Source organism: Typha angustifolia, chromosome 15 (genome assembly GCF_048772165.1).
Source record: "Typha angustifolia cultivar Huaian chromosome 15, ASM4877216v1, whole genome shotgun sequence".
NCBI lineage: Eukaryota > Viridiplantae > Streptophyta > Magnoliopsida > Poales > Typhaceae > Typha > Typha angustifolia.
Window position 1 is genome coordinate 4,453,153 of NC_133253.1, and position 23,088 is coordinate 4,476,240.

Consider the following 23,088-nt stretch of genomic DNA (forward strand, 5'->3'; position numbering starts at 1 on the left):
TACAGCAAAATAATCTCCACTCATAGTTAATAATTTTTACTCCATTACCAGCTTGGAGAACTGTGAAACTTCTAATTGGATAAAAGAATTACAGTCTAATCCCTGTGAAAATTTGTTTAGTTTAAGACTAAGTTTCAAACTTAATTAGTTAATTTTAAATTTTTTTAAATTATATTTAATTAGATATAAAAAAATATTTAATTACTGAACTAATTTAAAAGTCACCAAATAAGGCTGTAAGATTTCTTTTAAGTTGCCGTGGGGTTCCTTCTCCTAACTATACTCATAGACTGGTAGCTTTAAGGGGGGGGAGTCTTTGGCTATGCCACCCATAGGCCTGCGGCGGCTTTAGTTGAGCTACTTCTGGTCCGGCCTTTGGTCGGTCGTCTCTTCCTCTATCATCCACTCTATCATCATCGCCACGTCGTCCTCATCGCACCTGCCCTGCAACCCTCACCACTCCTCCTTTGCTGCATCAATGTCATTAATTGCTATCGTTACCCATGTCACATCAACTTCCGTCCGCTTCAGCTAGGACTGACATTGAAGGTGTCTTTTTGGTGGTCGTCTTGAGTCACTTTGCTTCTTCCTTGGTTTGCTTTCTTTCTAGTTTCTACAAGGTCATAATAGCTGCACTATCTTAAGATCCATAACGACCATGACGAAGCCACACTTAGCTGATCAGTGATGTCTGGCTTAATATTTATTTCTTCGTGTTGTGCGGTAACGAGGTTTTTCAAAATATCCCTCTAATTCATTTTAGTGTATCAAACTTGTAAATTTTGATTAAAATTAATGAAATTATTAGCCCCACAGGCTTGTCATCTTAAAAAAAGTTGACAGTCCAGGAAAGTTCAAATTTACGTTGCCGGCACTTATGATCTCCCTCCTCCCTCCTATCTAGATGGTAGAACACGACAGGGGGAACCTTGAATCCGGAATCCTTAGGGAACGGTAACATCTCCGGCCTCTTGGCGAGATCGCGGTAGAACGCGTACTCTGCCTCGTCGTCATGCAGGTCCAGCTCCACCTTCTGGTTCGTATGGTAATGGTGCTTCGCCTCCGCCGACTTCCCGAACCCAAAGACGCAAACTTTCTCGCAGGTCCCCACCGCCAGCATCGCCGCCTGTAGCCCCGACGAGTAGTGGAACATCATCGCGTCGTGGGCCGCCCCGCCACTCCTCTGGCGGCCTCCCCGTCTCCTCCACGAACAGCTTTAAGGAGTAGAGATTTACGATTCGGGAGCATAAGACGTCGAAGCGAGGGTCGGCGACGAGAAGCGGGGCGGCGTGGGAGGCGGGCGGCATGGCAGATATAGAGGACGATGGGGACGGCGGGCCCGTAAGGGTGGCAGAGGCAGCCGCCGCGGAAGGAGCATAGGTGGAGCATGTTGTTGTTGACGAAGGAGAGGTGGGTCTTTGAGCCCACGTGGCAGCGAAAGCAGCGGCGCGGGCGTTGTTGAGGCGGACGACGAGGTCGTGGGAGTTTTTTATTATTATTATTATTATTATTATTAACCTTTTTTTTAATGGCATTAAGCAGATGCAAGAGAAATTATATTCTCTTCAAAGGCATCAACACGTGCTAATATTAGTTGGCAATTAATTTAATAAGCGACCTCTCTGATGAGCTGATATATAGAACCGAGACCACTAGACTTACAGAGATGGCCTAGCCGTGATGTCCACCAATAGTCAGATATACTCTAATAAACTATACTTGATTGGTCGGTGTAATCAAACGTGACTGGCCTTCTTGCAATAAAGAAAGCAGCTCATTACTCATAGATGGCTTTCTGTATAAATAAATGACAAATGGTAGTACCATGCAAAAGTGGAGCTGTTGACCAAAATAGATTTATTTTTTAATCTATTTATCAAAATAAATCTCCAGACTTAAATATTAAAATAAGTTTAATTTATTATATTCACAAGTAAAATGCCAATAAAATCAATATTTTTTAAGATAAAATATTCATTTTATCAGTATTTTTATTGAAACGTTTTAGATAATAGTTCATAATCCCTTGGCGTAGGAGTTCTTAACAATTAATTAATTTAGATAGAGCTACAAAAAATAGACTATTTCTTATATTTGAGTTTAGGTGGTGCCTACTTTAGTAAAATAAATTTTAAAATAAAGTTAGTTTGGTTAAAAAGCAATGCAAAAGTGGGCAAAAAATAAGAAGAATTAGCCTTGAAATGTAGGTACAAAACTTACATTTTAACACCCTGGGCTATCTGTTACCAGTCTAGTTCACTCTCAATCTCACATACTGGGTAGTTGGGACCTCGTGCCTAGTATATTGCATACCAAGCATTCCAGAGAGAATAAAATATAGAATGAGATCCTGCTCTAACCCAATTGGTATGCATCTCTTTTCCCAGTTCAGTTTTCTTGCATCTTTCTTTTGCAGCAACTTTTGGTTTTCTCTCAACGCTTCAGCTTCTCCTCTATCGCCATGAGCAGGGAGGAGATACGGAGGTTGGCGTTCTTGTTGTTCCTGGGGCAGCTCGTATCTTTATGCCTTGCAGTTGCCAGCTTCACTTCCTCTTTGATAGCAGATCTTGGTAAGCATTCAGAGCAGCCTTTCTAATTCCTTGAAGTGTGCTGTTAACTTGTTGTGTATTTGCCCATTGGAAGGTACTGATACACCTCTCACCCAGTCTTTCTTCACATACCTCTTTCTTGCTATTGTCTATGGTGCAATCTTCCTCCATCGACGTCGAAAACTACTAGTACGCAGATCCTTGCCTCGCTAATTATTTGAATGCTTTGGCCATTGCTACCACGTAATAAGCGAAAGTTAAAATCGAGCATTGTGGCGCGCTAAAGGTTGATAACTACTGGGCTTTTGCAGGTTCCTTGGTATTGGTACATTGCTTTGGCCATTGTTGATGTGCAGGGAAATTTTCTTGGTAAGTCCTCATCCAGCCACCTGCAACAGAATTTCCCAATCTTCAATATTTTGTGTGCAGTAGTAACCAAAAGTAAAAAAATTTGCATTACCAGACATTGTTTCGTTGGAATGACCACAAAGTAAATTCAAAGACTGCAAAAAGTGATATCAGCATTGCTCACTGATGTATTACATGCTTCCTTTCTTCTTGCCATCTGGAAAACCCTCCTAGGCTTCTGATAAATTGCATTATTCTCCTAGAGATGTATCATAGTGAACTTGAGAAGTATTCCTAAAGAATCTGGAAAGCTTCTCAAAGCAATTTATTTAGTTTGTCATACAACATCCATGGCTTAATGCTAAATGGAAATTTTATATGAAATAATTCAATGGCATTAGGCCTCTGCTGATATATTCTGTAATTCACTCTTCGTTGTTTCTGCTGAATGCTGATTAAACCTAGAATCTGCAGAATAGCTACCAAATGCTTCTAATTTTCTTTCATTTCCAAGTGTTGGATCTAAAGACTCATGAACATCACTGTTCTGATGCAGTTGTTAAGGCGTACCAGTACTCTTCAATTACAAGTGTGACCTTGCTGGATTGTTGGACTATCCCATGGGTCATAATCCTAACCTGGTTAGCATTAGGAACAAAGTACTCCCTATGGCAGTTCTTGGGCGCAGGCATCTGTGTTGTGGGGCTAGGTTTAGTTCTTCTTTCAGATGCTGGAGTTTCTGGAGGAGGTAGCCTTTTACTTTCACTACAAATTTGTTCCTGATTTCCCTTAACAATGAGGCAGTATCATGTAATGTAACACTCAAAGGTTAGAAACTAGCCTCAGGATATAAATACTATGCTCTTGAACTTTACCCTCTTGCTCTAGACAAATTAAATGGAGAATCATGATTCTCTTAAACAGACTTTTCCTGGAATTCTCTATTTCTGTGATAAAGCTGATGAAGTAATAAGCCTCATAATGTTCAGAAGGACTAACGACAAGGGTTGTCGTATAGGTGGGAGTAAACCTATTCTAGGTGATGCACTTGTTATTGCAGGGACATTTTGCTATGCATTCAGTAATGTTGGAGAGGTTAGTACTATCCTACAATACTTGCGCATTCTTACTTTTGGCAATTGCCAATAGAGATTTATATATTCCCCATGATCGTAAGAGTTTCTATTACTGACTTTGCAGGAATTTTTCGTTAAGAAGAAGGACCGAGTTGAAGTTGTTGCAATGCTTGGAGTTTTTGGTGTGCTGGTCAGTGCAGTTGAGATGTATCCTTTGGGCAACATTGAAGTGGATGTATATGCTTACAAATAGATGTCCTCTTTTTAACACCAACTACTTGAAAGATTTTCAATGCAGTAGTTTTTTTTTATAGGTATCTTGACAGATACATTCTCTCAATCAATATGTAGTTTCATAACGTTCACAGATGTGTTTTTGAAAGGAAGGATCTTCAAGAGGTGAAGTGGTCTCCAACAATGGTCAGTTTTCTTCAGAGATTTTTTTTTGTTCTGTTCAAGTCTCTGAACAACCTCCTCTACTTTCCTAGTCTCAAAATATGGTTGCTATGATTACCTCAGTTATCTGACAAAACCTATGTAGAATTTAGAAGTCCTAAAATGACTGTATTGTTGATTGAAGAGGAGCAAGATTGCCAAAAATGCAGCCTAGAAAAACTGGAAGAGTTGTTGAATCCTATTTCAGGATTGGTTCGTAAAATCTTGTTTCGTGAATTCTTCATAATCTAGCTTCAGCAATCACAATTTTGGTGATCTAAACATACCAACATATTCCTAACCAGGAAATATATATAGTTAGGATAGTAGTAAAAGCTAAATTTTACTGTTATAAACATTCCTCTGTACCACATCTAGAAAATGACATGCCTCGGCCATCAGTGATTGAATATAAGATCAATTAATTGATTATTTACACTATGAACTCGATCATTGATTGAACTTAATCAATCAATTAAAGCCAGCATTAAATATATACGGACTGCTCACTGTTGCAGACTAGATTTTGGGATTTGACAAAATTTTGCAGTAGCCATGTCGGAAGCTAGGATATAATTTAGTAGAAAAAAAGAAGAGAAAACTCATACTAAGGTCCTTTGCTTATATTATGATTATGACTATACTTCATGTTTATAGGATTACTAGAAATACATGGTGCTAAAAATCACAAAGATATATGTCAAAAGAATAATCCAAACATGATAATGAAAGGTTTAAATGAAGACATGATAAATTAGCCTGTCTTATGTAACATAGCATTGAGTATTTAGTGCGAACCCAAAACCATAAACAGAAAATTGTTGAAAATTATAGCTGCTATGCTACCAATCCTTAGCTGCAGTTTGTATCCTTTCACTTTCATAATTTTTCTGACTAGTTTGTAATAGAGACACAAAACAACAGCATGCACATCCTGCTTATTATCATGCCAAAGTTTAAAAGGGCTGCAAGAAACTTTAACCTTACCATTCTGTTCCTTTTAAGGCCAATATTTGAAATACATTCACAGAATGGAGTATCAGTCATTAAAGGTGAAAATTAGAGTTTCATTTGCAAATCAGGAATGTATCCTTTAATTTTGTAAATCTATTTACCGAATTTTTTGTTGTCTGGCAAGCAGAATGGTGACACCAAATTGTTATCAAGTTTATTTCTTTTCTCTCTGTCATTCCATTTCTTTATTCTTTCTCATGTGCTAATTACCACATGATCTGACAGAATTGATGAGAGCTGCTCTTGTTTTTATTTTCTTTTCAGATATCTCTGTTTGTGGGTTTTGCAGCAGCAACTTTTCTGTTCTATACTATTGTTCCTTTTGTCCTGAAGGTTTGCTTCCTAGCGCACAATTTCCATTTATAATAGGTTCTAAGAGATTATAACCATATGCAATCATTTAATAGAAGCAAAAAACTGTAAAGATATGTAACATTTTCATTAGATTGTGTCTTACAATCGGTAGGATAATCCATTCCTATTAAAAATGATAAAATTGCATCTTGCATGTACTTACTGGAATTGAATGAGAATAATAATTAGGTGGCCAGACAACTCACCAGAGACAAAATTTTGAGGATAAAATTTTCTGCTCTGAGAATTTATGAGAATATCTCATACAGATGAGTGGAGCAACTCTGTTCAATCTTTCTCTTCTGACGTCTGACATGTGGGCAGTTCTCATTCGCATATTCTTTTACCATCAACAGGTGAAATAAACTGACTTGGACCTTCAGTTTAGCAATACCATCAGGTCTGATATAATTGTGCTCACAGTTAATTAAACTCCACCACAGGTAGATTGGTTATACTATCTCGCATTCGGGGTTGTGGCTATTGGGCTGATCATCTACTCACTGAAGTAAGCTCCACCAAGACATCTTCACACTTAATTATGAACATCCTTCTGAATTCATACGTGAACATGAATAGGAGATTCCTTGCAGCCAACGAAAATCCAAATGCAATTATTTTGACAAAATTAATATGATTTTCAAATGTATTTGAATCTGATGGTTGTATGATGTTTCTTATTTTCATAGTGAGAATGGTTCCAAAACTGAGGCAGCCACTAATGACGAGGAAGTGACCATCCAATATGAACAGCTCACAGAAGAAAATACACCGCAGGAGCTGTTTTAAAAGACCCAAGAGGATGCAGAAAGCAAGCAAAGCTCAAAAGAAGCCCTACAAAACTATTAGACTCTGAGACTGCAGTATGTTTGATCCTACATTTGATTCTTAGTCCCAGCAATATTCCATGTACAAGTCCAGTCAAAAAGCTCAAGAAGATATAGAAGCCAGAGCAGCTCATCCTTTTACATTAGTTATCGATAAGAAATCACTGATACTTGACCCAAAAACCTATCCAGCAGTAATTGTTATCTGGATAGTTGCTTGTTATATTGAAGATTTATTAACAAATACAAGAGTTATTCTACCATATTGTCCATTATGCAGAAGCTGAGTCTGAATTGAGGATTTGATAAGAAAGGATCTTTCTCACATCGTTGTTCCTTTTGCTTGATTCGTTTCTTCTTCCCTCATAATTGAACTCAGTCTAGTGGTTTGCTTTCAGTGGATTCCGAGAGATGGTTTGCAGCACACAGATGACACGTGAGGAAATATTCAGTGAATTGCTAAAGATAACATCAACCAAGACACCAGTAACAACAATATTGAGGCTTTGTTCATCCCCACAGCGTAAGGACAGCTGTCAGAGCAGATATCAAGATCTTATCCTGTTGGTTGAGTACATATCAATTAGCTGGGATAAAGTATCTCCAAATAGGGAAACATAAAAGAGTACAGCTTTTGTTATTGCGCTGTTCATTCAAACAAAAACACTATCTAAAAAAAAATTTCTTTTCTAAAATGACTGAAAAATCTCTATGAAGATATGGTGAGATTGAGTAAGCTAAATAGATAAAATGAGGATATTATTTTTTCTATGTTGACTGTGTGCACTGCCAAGAACACTTTTGTCGTAGGTAGAATACAAGTAACCATTGGTCTGGCTATCCATCAACCTCAGTTGCATAGACTACGAGGTTGCCTGGGTTTTTTTCATTTGTCAAAGAGCCACTTATGAAATCATGAAAGGTGAACTTCTCACGCCAGTGGTTGTCTAACTATTTTTTCGGAACATGGAATATGATGATTTGGTTTTCTTTTCGTGAAATACAGTAACCAGAACAACACTAGTTGATGTCCAATTATATCTCAGTTTGACAGATCTTTTATGTATAGAACAAGCCATCTTCATCCTGTTAGAGAATTGGAATCTTGAGTCTCATTAGCAAATCACCGAGGGTCTTCTTAGAACACTTTCTACTTCCATAAGCATATATCTTGCTGCATGTTCTTATGATAAAGTGCCAGCATAAAATTCAATCAGTTAAAAACTCCATTTCAGTCCTCGTTTATGAAAATTGTCTTTCAAGATCAGGCCAACAGTAAAAATGTAAAGGAGAAAAAGGGGATATGTTCATTTAGTTCGTAAAGATGAAAACTCTATCAGGAGGGAGAGATGAGAGAACTGACAGCTAAATTAATCATCTTTCTGGTCATGCACCGGAGCAGCTGGAAGATGAAGATCTTCAACTTTCTGATAAAGTATCCACAATGGAAATCAAGATTATCCCTACCTATGAGACTATGACAGCACAATGCTGATCCTGTTGCACTGCCAATTTATCCAAAGGATTATCCTTCTATAGGCTGCAGAGAGGACTTATATTTCGGCATTTAGCAACTGTGGCAGCTATCCAGCCCCTCTGTGACTCTGTCTCCTCTTTATTTAATGAAATTGCTAGAAGCCTCTTAACTTCCAGAGGAATGGCACCATAGTGAGTGACATAGTAAGGGCTTGCAAAGAGAACTCCATTGCTTGAAAATGATATTCTTCCTAAGATGTACTTGGCCAAGACCTGAATATGCAGATAGTACATTATCCTCAATGATTGATCCTCTCAGCATTTTGGTAGTCAAATAGAATTACCAAACATGCAACATTCTTCAATCACCTTAAGTCATGTGAACCAGTGATACTTTGCCATTCCAGTTACCAGTAATCTCCACATGAGCACATCCCGCTCTTGAAGTGGTGGAAACGGTTTGAATCCCTAACAACTATCTCCCTTCCCTCGATAGCTGATACCAGCTTTATCACTGTATGACAGTCGCCACAGACACGAAGGTTCTTCACAATTTGGAGAGGATAACCTTGAGGTGTGGCTATCAATCCAAAAGCAAGGGCCAATCTCTCGCTGTGCCGAAATAGCATGGCTTCCTTCTGCTCTTCTTCCATGTCATGGAGCACACAATCTGTGTCTGGGCAATATCCTTCTTCCTTCAATCTGGTTGTCATCTCTTCGAGTTTTGTGTATATCTTATCCAACAAAGGATGTGATGTATCAGACGCTACAAATGAGTGTATCTTGTTCTTAACTTGAATCCAGCTGCACCCAGCTTCCTTCTTCACTTTTCTATCATCCATCAACTTCCTTACTTTAGCCCTCTCATTCCATCTGCCAGCAGCTGCATAAATATTGGACATAAGTACATAAGCAGCAGAATCCAGTGGTTCAAGTGATATCAGCTTCTCTGCAGCAAGCTTTCCAAGCTCAACATTACGGTGAACCCTGCAAGCTGCCAAGAGTGTACGCCATACAGTTGCACCAGTTGGAGTTGGCATCCCTTGTATCAGGTCCAAGGCTTCTTCAAGTTTACCTGCTCGGCTATATAGATCGACCATACAAGCATAGTGCTCTGATGTAGGACTTATTTGGTGATCCTTGACCATCGAATTAAAGTATATGCGGCCTTCTTCTACGAGGCCTGCATGAGTGCATGCAGTGATGACACCGATGAATGTGATGCCATCCATTTCTATGCCGAGAGCTTCCATTTCTCTAAATATTTCGAGAGCCTTCTTACCATAGCCATGCTGAGCATATCCAGATATCATTGAGTTCCATGAGACCAAATCCCTTGAAGATTGCCTCTCGAATACTCTCTGAGCACTCTCTATGCTGCCCTTCTTTGAGTACATAGTGACTAGCGCACTACTCACACATATTGCGTCCTGATATCTGTACTTGATCGACATGGCATGAAATTGCCTACCCTGGTCTGCAGCAGCATTTGGGCTAGCTGAGGCATCGATTGCACTTGAAAGGGTGAACTCATTTGGTTTCAGTCTTTCCTTGGCCATATCCCTGAACAGCTTCATAGCCCCTTCCGGGTCTCCTGCTTGGGCATAGCATGTCAACATCGCGGACCATGCAACTATATCCTTCTTGTTGATCTCCCTAAATACAGAGAGGGTATCTTGGGTACTTCCAAGCTTAGCATAGGCAGCTAGAAGAGCTGTTCCAACAGAAGGGACATGCTGATAATTGGTTTTAATTACTTGAGCATGGACTTCAAAGGGTGATATGGATGGAGAAGCTGTCAACAGAATCGAAAAAGTGAAATCATTTGGCTCAACACTGTCTTTCCTCATTTGGCTAAAGAGATGTGCGGCTCGAGCGGTGTCTCCATGCTGTACGAATCCACCAATTATTGCAGTCCAAGAGACCACATTCCGACCTCCTGGCATCAAAGAGAATATCCTGAAGGCATCATCTAGTTTGCTGCATTTGCTATAGACAACCATCAAAGCAGTCATAATATTGCTATCCAATTCAAACCCATCTTTCACAACACAGCAATGAAGCTGTGTCGCGAAAGACATTTGCTTGAGATTGGCACATAACTTAATCACCGTAGCAAAGCTCGACTGAGTTGGCTTCACACCGCCAGTTTTCATCCGGTAGAAATGCTCCAGTGCTTCCTGATCATGCCCATTCAACACAAGACCTGACATCATGGCATTCCAAGACACAGCATCTCTGTCCTCCATCTTCTCAAAGACCACCCAGGATTCCTCTAGCAGTCCACACTTTGAATACATGTTAATAAGGGAATTACACACGAATACAGTCGACTTATACCCAAATTTAATAAGCTGGCTATGGACTCGCCTTCCATGATCAAGCGCTCCCCGTCCGGCAGCCGCCGCAAGAACACTGGCGAAAGTGAACGGGTTCGGCCAAATTCCCTCAATCTGCATCCGGAAGAAAAGTTCCAGCACAATGTCATGGAAGCCACCCTGAGTATACCCCGTGAACAACGAGGTCCACGTGACCACATTCCTCTCAGGCATACATTCAAACACCCCCCTTCCATCCATAACGCTATCGCATTTCATGTACATGTCTACGAGAGATGTTCCAACACTAACAGACGTTCCATATCCATGTTTGACACAGAGGCTGTGCAGTTGCTTACCGAGAATTCTATCCGATAGGGAGCCGCAAATTTTAACGATGCATGAGAGAGTGGAGTCGTCAATGGGTTCGCCCAAGCGGTAGGTCTGCAGGAAGAGGCTCAATGCTTCTCGGTTATGATTGTTTCGTGCAAATTGGAACAAAAGGTGGTTGCATTGGCTACCACTACTTCTCAGGGGAATTTTATCGAACGTTTGGCAGGGAAGCGTCTGCTTTGCGAGATGCCTTGATATCATCATCATTCTAGAGGGAAGTAATTTGCGGATAAAAATGGTGTGAGAATTGAGACGAGTAATTTTGGACGGCTGTGATCGTTATTTTGTGTAGAGAGATAAACGATAAATATTACACGGTAAAAATGGACGGCTGTGATGCGCAGAGAGTTAATGCGTTGGTAAAGTCGCCAAAAGATGAACGAGCATATGTGTGAGGGATGTAAATAGAAAAGGCATTTGATTCGTGAAATGTCCTAAACACCCTTATATATATATATATATATATATATGCATTTAAGCCCTTTCCTTTTAGCCTATTTGCAGTTTACACTCTCTAGTTTTAATATTTATTAAACCAAGCTTTAAATTTTTATCAAAATATACATAGAAAACATGCTATTATTAAATCTATTAACTAAACTTATAAAATTCCTAGACTAAGTTAACTGCACTAATAAAATCATACAAATACTCTTTGAGATCTCTTGCCAAAATGAAAAAAAAAGAAATCAATTATGTGCCCTAAAAGAATAAGAAGAGAAAAGAAAAGGGGAGGAAATGTTAGTTATTTTAAGTACACATTTGATAAAATATAAGGCTTAATTTGAAAATATCAAAATATTGAGGGCGCAAACCGCAAATAGATTCATACTTTTTTTTTTCCTTAGATTCGAGTAATAGCTTTGACAATTTGGATGCCATGACCGCATAACCATCACCCACGGTTCAAGAAACAACTTATAGTAGCAAGAATCTTCCTATAGAAAGGAAAAGTTCGCCACCCAGATCCTCCCCAGACGATACCTTTACCTCCCTGTGGCTGTTTATAACCATCTCTCTTCTCTCTCTCTCTCTCTCTCTCTCTGTGTGTGCACACGATTACTTCTTCCATGGATGACACCAACTCTTCCTACCTACACTTCCACACCATTTTCTTCGCTTTTCTTCTTCTAGGTACGTGGATAAAACCACGGATAAACTCGTGATAAGTACCCGAGTAACTCATTATATATTCTTCTTCTATCTCCTCTCATGCACCAAGCCATCTCTAGATCTCTTACTTATGCTTACTTCCTTTACTCTTCTACTACGTACTACTACTGCAGGCTCCAAGGTGGATGGACATGAATATGATCGTATAAGCCGACGACCCAATGCATATGCCGCTCTATTCTCCAAGTTATTCGTGTTTGGGGATTCCTACGCGGACACGGGAAACCTCGGCAATCTCGGAAGAGACTTGACTCGTTCATGGTACTATCCCTACGGTTCGACGTTCCCCAAGAGACCCACCGGCCGTTTCTCCGACGGCAGACTTCTCACGGACTTCGTCGGTACGTACGTCTGTCTCTACTAGTACTAGATCTTCATCTCTTCTTTAACTCTCTCCTTATGTTTGTAAAAAGATGTATGATCGCACTGCATAGCTTTTTGATCTTGGATTCTCTTGATCTTTATCTTTAGCATTAAAGCTGTTCTTTAATTATGATATTACTTACGTCTTTCTATATATATATATATATATATATCCTATGGTATAAAAGTGGTAAAGAGATCTCTTTTTTTTTATGCACATCATACCTACTCTTGAGGATCTCTCAGTCTGACATGTTAAAATTTACAATATGTGATCACCTTTATTATCAATCTTTTTCTTTCTTTTTCAAATTAAGGATATTGATTATGTTGTGTCTTATAACAACCATTCACACTCTACTTTATATTTTACTTACAATGCTTTATTACTGTATAAATGAGTTAATATAACTAACGATATAAAATGATTTTAATATCCATCAATATTTTTTTTTTGTTAGGGGAAAAAAGATACAAATAGGATGTGAATAATAATAATAAAAGCAAAAAAGGTACGGTATATTTTTTTTATATAGAATTCCATTGAAATCTAACATAAAGATATCCAGGCATTAGACACTGCACTCGTACAACTTGTACTTTTGATCTGTGAAAGTTTCTCATTAGCTTATGCTCACCACCTAAGTTTGTCTGTGAATGTTTCCACGTCTGACTACTACCCCTCCCTTTCCTAATGCATTTTACTTTTAATTTAAGAAAGAAAAGAGAGAAAGTTTTGTCTGTGAATATAAAACTAAGCTTGGTTCTTTTGAATCCCTGGCTCAAACTCAAACCATTAACCTAATCCATTTTCCAGCACACAATTGCTCACTAGCTCTTGTATCCTTATGCTGTGGCAGCTTCTTTTCTGGGAATCAGATCTCCAATTCCCTACAAGTACAGGAAGGTAGGCTACAAAATTCTACCATATGGCATGAACTTCGCCGTCGGTGGGGCTGGAATCTTCGACACCGGGAACTTTCAGCGCAATGTCAGCAGCCAGATCGACGCATTTGTCGGTCTGATCAACGAAGGGATCTTCTCGAGATTCGATCTTAAGTCCTCTGTTGCATTGGTGGTTGTTTCTGGTAATGACTACTCTTATATATCAGAGAAGAGTAATAGCACTAAGGTGAGTGTTACATTTAATCTTTATCAATTAGCTACAACCTTCTTCTTCTTTTCTAAAAGTTATGGAGGCTAAACTTTTTCTAAAGTTAAAAAAGCATTACTTAGTCATGAAGCTAGAGGAAGAACATGTAAAGATCCAAGTCATTTTCACAGATCATCATATGAATCATATGAGTAGAGTTTTAAAATAATCAATGCTCCCAGGCAGCTGCAAAATATATTCCAGTGGTTGTTAGCCAGATCAAAGTAGATTTGAAGCGTTTGCATGATCTTGGAGTGCCCAAGGTGATGGTTACAAACATGCATCCTCTTGGATGCACCCCTTATTTTGCCAGGGAATTAAATTACACAGACTGCAATGCCATAGCAAATCTTGGTTCATGGAATCACAACTCTGCTCTTGTATCCATGATGAAGGTGTTAGACCCAAGCAATAAGACCTTCCTCTCTCTCAATATCAATGATCCATTCCAAAGCATAGTACATCAAGGTGCTCATTTATATGTGTTTGTTTATCAGCTCATTATTCTTTTCTTGGGTTTCTAGCATTTCTGTCTTTCTGCAGTGAGTGGTGCAAAGAAGTTTAAGAGCCCTAAGAGGCCATGCTGTGAGAGCTTTAGCAAAGATGGACATTGTGGGCAGATGGATGAGAATGGGAATAAGCAGTACACTCTCTGTAGCAATCCAGAGGAGCATTTCTATTGGGATGATGTCCATATCACTCAGGCTGGATGGGCTGCAGTTTTTGAGACCCTCAAGGGCCCAATAACCCAGTTCTTGTCCCTCTAAGTTGTACCTCAGTTTATTCTTTCACATTTGTTGGTTTTAATGGTTTATCATTGGAGGCTCAACTATGTGATTGTGAGTCAATAAGCATTGGCATTCTACTTGTAGAAGCCTGTCATGTTTAAAGACTTTAGATTATCTCATGGTTGTATCTCTTCAATTGCAATTTCGAAAATAAAAGCTTCAATAGTTTCCTTGTATGAGAAAGTTTTAAAGCAACATTGTCCTCCAAAATTTGACCATAATATAAAACAAAATTGCAAGAGAAGGGTAGTAATTTTATTAAATCTTCTGTCATAGGAATGATAATATAATTAACAAACACTAGCACTCACAAATATTCTGGAAGGCAAGGGCTTATGAAGAAAATCCAGTTGCTGATTCAAGTTAACTCAATCATGCTGAGATGATACATAGATCAGCAAAAAAGAGTATAACACCTTCCATTGTCAAATATTTCTCCTTTCCACAAAAAGATACCTAGTAATATCAGGTCATTGAGTTACTATAAAATTTTTCCGTTACATGCAAATCATCCTGTGGCTCAGTCTACTGTTACAGCGACAACAATTGATGGAGCACATTGGTAAGAACAGAGAGCTGTGCAGGTTAGAAGTGTTTTCTCTGTTTTGAGGGTTACATGTGGTGACAAATCGAACTTGTTTAATATTTCTCCTTGCTATGATTTGGCATGTGTTACTAATTCTCCGGTATCAAAGTCAAAAAGTTAACTCATCATATAGGCAAGACATCTACTGTCACATGTTAGCATTTGTTGGTGGTTGAACCACATCCATTTGAGCTGCATTTGTTTCCACGGCATCGCGTTCTGATAGAAGGTCCATAAACTCATTAAGCACTCGTTGGACTTTCCGGTTTGACGCCATGGCTGGGAGGATATCTTCCCGGAGGAGCTTATTTTTTTTCATACCCTGCAATTATGGTCATCCGAAAATCCTTAAGTTGAGATGCGAGCAGGTAGATGAAAATCATAACCAGGATATAATAATAAAAGGTTAAGGCAATAGTGGGAGTAATATTTAAGACTCTTTCTAATAGCATGTCTCTAGAAGACTAGCATTGCACTCGTAGTCCATTCCAATGTGGTTGGCAATCATCCAAACAAGAGAACTCTCATGTTACTGTTTTATGCAGACTGAAGGGTCTGTTTGGTTGCAAAATCATGGTAAGATGGGTAATAAAGCAAAAGGCCATAAATTGCATCACCTTTTCTCTTTTTGTGCTCTCAACAAGGGCAACGCTGATATTTGATACCAAAAATAACATACACCCATACTTATCCTATCTCTCTCAATCAGATGGTGATAATACATAAAGGGTCACAAACTATGAATTGCTGATAAATTCCAATTTAACTTCAAATTTTCCTTTAAGGTGTGCAAGAGTATAGACCATATTTTGCAAAATGGCGCCGCTCTCAGTTTTTGTTTTCAAGGTTTGAGGGAAATGGAGCAATTTTTTTCCCTTTCCGTTGCCATGTGAAACACGATGCATGCTATCAGATTCCTAATAATGTATTGTCAGATGAAATTTGAAGTAATAATGCAGCAAGAAAATGATTATAAATTGGATTCTTATTGCTGCCATTTCAAGTAGTGAAGGTAGCATATTTAGAAAAGCACTAGGGGAGGGACTTACAAGAACATAGGGATCCCAGGCTGGGTTTTTTGGTTCAAGAGAAGCAGCCTCAACCATGCTCATTGGAGGGCCAAGAAAGCTTTCACAAAGCTCATGCAAACGATGCTCATCTGCTTCTCTGTGACACAACAAAATTAGAATGTTTTAGTTGCCCACACAAATGATTTCAGAAGCAGCTTTAGTGTCTGTCAAAGGAGTCTTTGTTTCCATCCAAAGTAGACAAAACTAGCCATAGGTTATTGAGGATAGTGAGCAACATTAGCAGCTTTGCACATAACAAAGTACAAGTGATATACATGATTAAAATCTCTAGTGTCAATAATCTGAGTCTAAGACCAACCTTGTATAATTGCAGGATAAAATCATGGAACTCTCAAGGGAATAAGTAACTTTATCGCCCTTTATTCCTAATTTTTTTACAATAAGATGCCTACTGAGAAGAACAGGATAAGGACAAGTCAACATTTTGATAGCAAAAAGTTGTTTTTATCCTTATTTCCTGGGACAAATAGTTCAACCAAATGGGCAGAACTAGCTTCATCCCCCTATTTATTCCCTGCTAATCTTGCTCTTTTACCAATCAAACAAATAAGCTGAGGATAAATTGCCCCAACAATTCCACTACACAACATAGCCTCAGAGTATAGATATTCCATAATAATAAGGAAGAGAATAGCTGGAAAGATTTGAGGCATAAAAGCATCTTGGAGTTAAACTTGTAGCTTTCTTATTTCTTTAAGAGATTTTTCGTTTGAAGTTCCGTGTTAGTGCAACATAGTGTGTTAGAGCACACTGTACCATTTGATTTAGAGGACACTGTACCATTTGATTAAAAAAGAACAACAAGAACCATTTGGAGGAATTACTCAATGAATTCTTTCATTTCAATTGGAATCTTTCACTCAATATATGTATCCTAGCAACTTAAGTAACTTCCATTTAACTTCAATTTTTTTTACTTTAAGATGCACAAAAGCATCATCCATAATTTTGCAAAATAGTAAATGCTGTGACAAGTGAGTGATAAAATAAAGCAAGTAAAGCAGAATAAATTTTGATGCAGTAACCTTGCCAAAAACCGCACATAAGATAGGAGACATTGGCGATACTCATGAGGTGACTTCAGAGACAATGATGAAGCCAACTGAGTTTCTAAGTGAGCACGTGTCTGCACCCCATCATCCGCCACTCTAAAACAGCAAATACCCACAGTACCATTTTTACATCAGTTCCCTGATTTTCTGAAACTTTTAGTCCCCCACATGTTTTCATAAGATAACTCACAATACAAGGAATGCACAAACCTGGTCCAACTTGGCTTTCTAGCCATGAACTTTCCTACATCAACCTGCAATTTGCCAAGTTCGCCACTTTGAACAGAACCCAGGTTAAAGGAGCTGGCAAAATTTGATGCAGGGAAACAATCATCAGCTAGCCTTAACCAACACTTCAGGCCCATGTCAAAAAGAAAAGCATGTCGGGTGGCAAGAACAACCAAGGGTGAACCAGATCTTGAGAACCTTGCAGATATAACTTTGATTGTGCCTGACAATGTCACAATAAGGATATTTTCAAATAGAAAGAACAGTTTTTACAGGTTCAAAGATGAGATAAATATTTATTTGTCCAGAATTAAGTATATTTATATTAATTGACACCGAGGGACAAATTAGTTATTTCATACCAGCATCCTTTGATGACAAATCCTCCTGTAAGTTGACTAGAGAAGCTAAAGAGTCATGTAGAAGACATGTCTTCTTGAAAAGATCCCAGACATATAACAGTCCTCTTCTTGTGACAAGAAGTAACTTCCAACACTCATCACAGTCTATAAAAACTGCTGCAGACCCCATCATCATTGCTGGCATTGCTCGTCTTCCACATTTTGTGTACACCTTATTAATTGAGAAGGAAATATCATGGTTCCATGACAAAGGAAATTAAAACAACCAAAATATCAAGGGAAGCACTAAATGTCAGCCAAATAACAATTTATTTTCTATGACATGGTTACATTTTGTAGATCCGATAATATGCCAATACAGACAGTCCTTCAGGCGTTCGAACGCAAATTTTCGAGAGAAAAAAGATTAAATAGGCGTTCAAATGGCCCTATAGGAGTTCGAACGCATTTTCCCAACAACCTAAAAATAAATTAGGCAATCGAACTCCCTCAAGACCGTTTAAACGTCCAATGGCAAGGAATCCTAGTTTAGGTGTTTTATTTAAATATTTTTTGCTTATGTTAGACAATAAAATTCGAACATGTTCTATCTTATTATCAAGTCTAATCGAGTTAGGAAGTCACCTATAAATAAATATGGTGTGCACCTAGATAATCATCTTAGATTATTAAAGTAAATTTGCAAGATCGTCTTCTTCCTCCTTGTTCAACTACCTTCAAGCTTTGGAATCCTAGCCACCATCTAGGATCTTCATTTGGCCGCACCATCTTAACTCCAAGGAGCGACCCTACTTTTTCTCTATCCCTTCTTAATCGATATCATCGATTTCTATCATTGTCATCTCCACCACCTTGCCATAACCCCAGGATGTTCACCACCACACCTCTGAGGCCTCCTCTTTTCACGATCCACTCCAATATATTCGTTCTCCATCCCGAATCTATCGCAATCTCAAAAGTACTCTACCATCGAATCGTTGGATCTCTAGTTCACTTTTAACTTTGGAGATTTGCGGCAACCCTAACTTTCTCTACATGAGTCGAAATCTAATTTCGTCTTCAAATTTAGACTCGTAGTGATCATAAGGTTTAGAAGGTGATCGTTACAGTCTCAATTGAAGGTGAATGTCTATATAAGAATAGTCGAGAGGGATAAACTATCAACCTGAATAAATATTAGAATGAGAAACACTTACAAGAGAAGAAGTTTGTCTAGAAAACTATTGATAGCTCTACAAAATTATATTAAGTTTTGTTGCTAAGATTGAATCATAAAACCCCCTTGAGATGGACGAAAGGATCATCTCTATAAAGTAAGCAGAAATACCATGTTCTGGTATGAGCAGCTAAAGAAAGATGAACTGGTATACTAGTGAGGGGTCCTAAAAAATTACATGATAGAGTGCATGCTGCTATAACTTATCATTCCATGTATATCGCTTTCCACATATTAAAGAAGCATCTGCATCTGCAGTTCTGCACAGGCTTGATGCTTGATGTAATTCTTATAAGGTCAGATGAATGCACTGGGAAGTTCATGCTACAGCCTAAGCATCTCAGTTAGGCAGTCAAGCAGGTTCCACACCCAATCTGGGAGCCAAGTCATTGTAAAAGTTAACAGATTAAAAGAGTGATATTAACATTAAATTTGACGAAAGTAGGTTATTATTTTATGGCACCATTTTCCTCAGTGCACATTGCATTAGATGACTTGGGCAGTAAATAATCAGCAATCCTGCACTTCTCAATTCTTAAGTAGAAAAAACTTAATAAATCCTCTTTATCAAACGAGATAGAGCTTGCATCAGAAATTTAAAGAGAGCTAAATAAAATTTTGTAAATATAATTTGATACACAAGATCTTCTTAAGTACCTGTAGGCAGCCATCTTCACAACCAATAGCCCAAAAATTTGCATTGCCAGCCAAGACAGTTACTTTTCCAGATATACGATCTGACCAAAGTGTTTGAGTTCCCTTTATGCAACTAATTTCAGTTTCTTTAGATAAGAACGAATTACCCACACCAATTATGTCACTCACAGAACGTTCTACAAGTTTAGCTTCCAAGTAAAATGGTGAGGTATCCTCATTATCTTTCTTATCAAACACACGAATTGAAAGAGAACTGCAGGAACTCAAGGATCCTAGCATGCCTATGGATCCTGAGTGTACTATATTCATCCTTCCATCGATGCTAGTGGAGGCTGAAGCCTTCTCAATAATAAGACTTTCCATGATATTAGCCCTTGCTGTGATACCAGAGCACTCCCTAACCCCACAATTGTTACAGTTACCAGCAAGATTATGCGCATCAGCACTTCCTCTAAATGGTCTCTTTAAAAAAGCTTCTTTTAATCTATTATCACCGAGAAGCATTCCATGATCATCCGTTTGCTGACTCGAGGCTAACGATGAAAAGTCCACCAGTTGATTCTGAGGCACGCTAGAGAGATTTTCCTGATTAGATGGAAATCCAACTGCTTCTGGAATTATTCTTTTCCGACCATCCGGACGACGATATTCTCTCTGTTTCACAGGACTACTTAACTGGACAGATGGAACTTTATTCGAGGCATCAGCACCAGCCCCTCCAGCCTTCTTCCCATCTTCTGGTTGGACTTCTGGTTGGACTTCAGGATCCTTTTGAATTGGCGGACTAACAACTGGTTTCTCCAAATCCACAGAAATATTTTGCTGGATACTGGAAGTTTCTTTCTTGCTAGATGATTGCTTTGCAGAAACTGCTTCTAGCAACAACTGTGCAGGGCTTTCAGCTAAATTTGCTTGCCTTCCTCTAACATCACCATATCTACTTCTCTTCAACTCATCCAGCTCAGCATCACTTAACCTGTGTCCCAGCTCCTTCACTTCAAAATAAAAAGTAGCAACTGTTCCATCCAAAGAGCAAGCAAAAAGTGCATACCCATCCGGACTCCTATTACACATGTAATTAGCTTAAGATCAAGATCACTTAATATAAAGATGCATTATCGTGAGTAGGGAAAATAGTGAGAGCTCTTACCATGACAGATCAACAACACTTTGTGTGAAGAAATGTTTCGCAACAAATAAAGGTCGAGCACTCGCTGTTGTCCAGACAGTGATGGTCCGATCTTGACTTCCAATAGCAATGACATTATATGGTTGTAAATCTTTTGCTGCTGTCTTTGATGCTCCATTGGTCCATCCAGCAAGTGCAAGCTTTTCATCTTGACCACTAGAGGAATGCTTCCGAAACATTGAATGGTTGAACTTTACCACAATAATAGGCGCATTATGGCCTAGAAAGTCGAAGGTTGCAGCCCATTCACCTCTTTCTAGCACAGGAGCTGAATGCCTTGGTTTTTGAAAGCCATGAGTTGTAGTGATAAAGTGGCCACAAGGAGACCAACCAAGTCGTCGGAAAAATGTCGAACCAATCTGAAAAGGACCACTTTCAGTAAGCAAGAATTTGGCAAAAAAAGTTCTTGTTGCAAATAACATAAAGCTAAAAAAGTTCAATAGTTCACGACATACAGATTTTGCCCAATGCCCTTCTGTCCTATGAGCAAGGCTCCAGTCACTGGTGCGCCAGATGATGACATTCTTGTCATCTGACTGGCTTGCAATAAAAGAGCCAATAGGATCCCAAGCAACCCCTTTAACTAAGCTAGAGTGCCCTCTCAAGACAGCAGTGCAAATACCATTTGACATGTTCCAGATGTGAACAGTGTTATCCAAACTGCCACTAGCCAAAGTTAAGTCATCAGGGGACCAATTAAGATCCACCTACTTCAGGCATTGGGAAGAAAAGAAAGAAAATTCTCAGTTAGACATATTCAAGAGAAAGGGGAGAAATTATTTCAATAGATTGTTATGAGTTGAACAAGTGGCAAATAGGTTGATATGGAAACAAAAGTGGGCATGTAATTACCACATCTGCAGTATGACCTCTTAAAGTCATAACCACCTTCCAATTTTCTATATCTGGAGGCTCTCCACTGCCAAATTCTGATGTGCCAGATCCAGCTTTTCTTTCATGAATTAAAATCATCTGATCATCAGACCCTGAAGCAAGTAAACGCCCATGCTTGGCCCACCTCACACAATTAACTGATCCAAAATGATCACGGAGAGTAGCTAGCAGCCTTTGGCTTGCGTGGTCATTAACAGGATCCTTTCCCACTGATTTCATATTCCATATTCGGACCTATATTAGGAATTAGCCAATCGAAGAATCTTAGGATGTAATGTGCCAAACATAATAGAAACGTACATGCACAAGCTTGTGCATCATGTTACAAAACTTCTGATGGGTAATTTATTGCACCAAGAATTTGTGTTAATGAGAAAAGTAGAGCAGAACAAGAAACTATTGAGCAGTTAATTTGCCGGTCTGTTACAACTTTAACAAGAATTGTCAATTAAGTGTGATTTACTAATAAATGATATGTAAATTTATCTAGTGTTACAATATCAGTTGCACATGATATACACACATGTAATGAATCTAAGAAAGCAGGCAACGGATTTAGCTAAAAACATTATGATGGAACTAGCTATAAACATTATGAAAGAAAAGTTTCTCAAGCTTGTGATCTCTGTTGCATCACATAAATTTGCCCACTCATCCAGTCCAGACATTCAAATGTGATACTGACGTAATAATTAACAAAAGCACCAAGACATGCAATTTAAAAATTGAAAGTATTTTATAAGATTAGTGCAATCAAACATTCGAAGTTAAGAAGCTTCGTCATCCTAATTGTAAACAAAAATCAAACACAACAAAAGATAGAAAACGACGGCAAAGACAAAATGTTGCACAGTTAAGAGCACGCTCACAAGAAAAATACTGAGAATGCAGCATTAACATAATTTGGAAAAGTTGTAATAGAAAATATTTTTGCGTTTACCAAGTTAAAACTTAAAACAATGACAGTAGGAGACAAACTTACTGTAAAAATCACAGATAAAATTGAAGAAATGCATTACCTCTTAAATCAAGTAGGCAGGTGGTAGAATAGTGGGAACACGTGAAACATGAGCTAAAATATATGCTTAACTAAAACTGAGGATAGACAAGGGAATTCGACCAAAGTAAAAGATACCCAAATGGCAAAAATCCCACCTTTTGATCTCCTCCACCAGTTGCAAATCTAAGACCTCCTGGTTGGATGTCAATGGAGAAGATCTGCAAACCCTCATGCCTAATCCAATTTGGCTTCTCTGTGATCATCTCTTCTTTCCACTGCTCTCTGGGGGCCACAACCGCATCTATCAACCCTCCTCGTCTCGATTCAACGACGAAATCTGTAAGTAACGGTTTACAGGGAAACCCTAGTCTGGTCTCAGAATGATCACGAAGTGAACTGGCACTTAGAAGAAATCAGCGTAGGAGATCAACAGAAACAAAAATGTAAAGAGAAATAGAAGAGATCGCGGGTTTCCACAGGAGAGTAGCCAATTTTCTCTCTCTCTTTTTTTTCCTTCGATTTACTGCAAGAATGCGAAGAACACGG

The 23,088-nt window shown here is 38.7% G+C and overlaps 5 protein-coding genes across 9 annotated transcripts; 2 read left to right on the forward strand and 3 right to left on the reverse strand.

The window, feature by feature from the left end:
- Positions 1-324: 324 nt before the first annotated feature.
- On the reverse strand, positions 325-1,535 carry LOC140778867 (sialyltransferase-like protein 1). Its single transcript, XM_073123760.1, is given in 4 exon segments — positions 325-1,174; positions 1,176-1,299; positions 1,301-1,433; positions 1,436-1,535. Coding segments are annotated over 4 exon segments (705 nt in total). The 3' UTR covers positions 325-826.
- An 843-nt stretch (positions 1,536-2,378) lies between these two features.
- On the forward strand, positions 2,379-6,905 carry LOC140779381 (uncharacterized). 2 transcript variants are annotated; one of them, XM_073124409.1, is made up of 11 exons: positions 2,379-2,570; positions 2,644-2,738; positions 2,861-2,918; positions 3,454-3,645; positions 3,916-3,992; positions 4,098-4,180; positions 4,342-4,393; positions 5,687-5,755; positions 6,046-6,132; positions 6,220-6,284; positions 6,466-6,905. In XM_073124409.1, the coding sequence occupies exons 1-11, from the start codon at positions 2,462-2,464 to the stop codon at positions 6,563-6,565; spliced, it is 987 nt and encodes a 328-aa protein (XP_072980510.1). In that variant the 5' UTR covers positions 2,379-2,461; the 3' UTR covers positions 6,566-6,905. The 2 variants fall into 2 exon arrangements, with proteins under 2 accessions (XP_072980510.1, XP_072980512.1); XM_073124411.1 differs by lacking the exons at positions 6,220-6,284; positions 6,466-6,905 and having other exon boundaries at positions 5,966-6,083.
- Positions 2,857-11,126, reverse strand: LOC140779380 (pentatricopeptide repeat-containing protein At2g27610). 2 transcript variants are annotated; one of them, XM_073124408.1, is made up of 2 exons: positions 7,967-11,126; positions 2,857-2,938 (listed from the first exon to the last, which is right to left on the reverse strand). In XM_073124408.1, exon 1 carries the CDS (start codon positions 10,995-10,997, stop codon positions 8,487-8,489), a length of 2,511 nt encoding a protein of 836 aa, XP_072980509.1. In that variant the 5' UTR covers positions 10,998-11,126; the 3' UTR covers positions 2,857-2,938; positions 7,967-8,486. The 2 variants fall into 2 exon arrangements, with proteins under 2 accessions (XP_072980509.1, XP_072980508.1); XM_073124407.1 differs by lacking the exon at positions 2,857-2,938 and adding an exon at positions 7,028-7,164.
- A 646-nt stretch (positions 11,127-11,772) lies between these two features.
- On the forward strand, positions 11,773-14,440 carry LOC140779075 (GDSL esterase/lipase At5g03610-like). The gene is made up of 5 exons (XM_073124036.1): positions 11,773-11,924; positions 12,077-12,304; positions 13,187-13,458; positions 13,662-13,947; positions 14,023-14,440. Exons 1-5 carry the CDS (start codon positions 11,861-11,863, stop codon positions 14,244-14,246), a joined length of 1,074 nt encoding a protein of 357 aa, XP_072980137.1. The 5' UTR covers positions 11,773-11,860; the 3' UTR covers positions 14,247-14,440.
- Positions 14,441-14,508: 68 nt separating this feature from the next.
- Positions 14,509-23,075, reverse strand: LOC140777807 (protein HIRA-like). 3 transcript variants are annotated; one of them, XM_073122162.1, is made up of 10 exons: positions 22,698-23,070; positions 21,501-21,776; positions 21,104-21,355; positions 20,610-21,007; positions 19,460-20,522; positions 17,587-17,797; positions 17,207-17,447; positions 16,970-17,092; positions 15,903-16,020; positions 14,509-15,175 (listed from the first exon to the last, which is right to left on the reverse strand). In XM_073122162.1, the coding sequence occupies exons 1-10, from the start codon at positions 22,803-22,805 to the stop codon at positions 15,002-15,004; spliced, it is 2,964 nt and encodes a 987-aa protein (XP_072978263.1). In that variant the 5' UTR covers positions 22,806-23,070; the 3' UTR covers positions 14,509-15,001. The 3 variants fall into 3 exon arrangements, with proteins under 3 accessions (XP_072978263.1, XP_072978265.1, XP_072978264.1); XM_073122164.1 differs by lacking the exon at positions 22,698-23,070 and having other exon boundaries at positions 21,104-21,358; positions 21,501-21,635; XM_073122163.1 differs by lacking the exons at positions 14,509-15,175; positions 15,903-16,020 and having other exon boundaries at positions 17,000-17,135; positions 22,698-23,075.
- Positions 23,076-23,088: the final 13 nt, after the last annotated feature.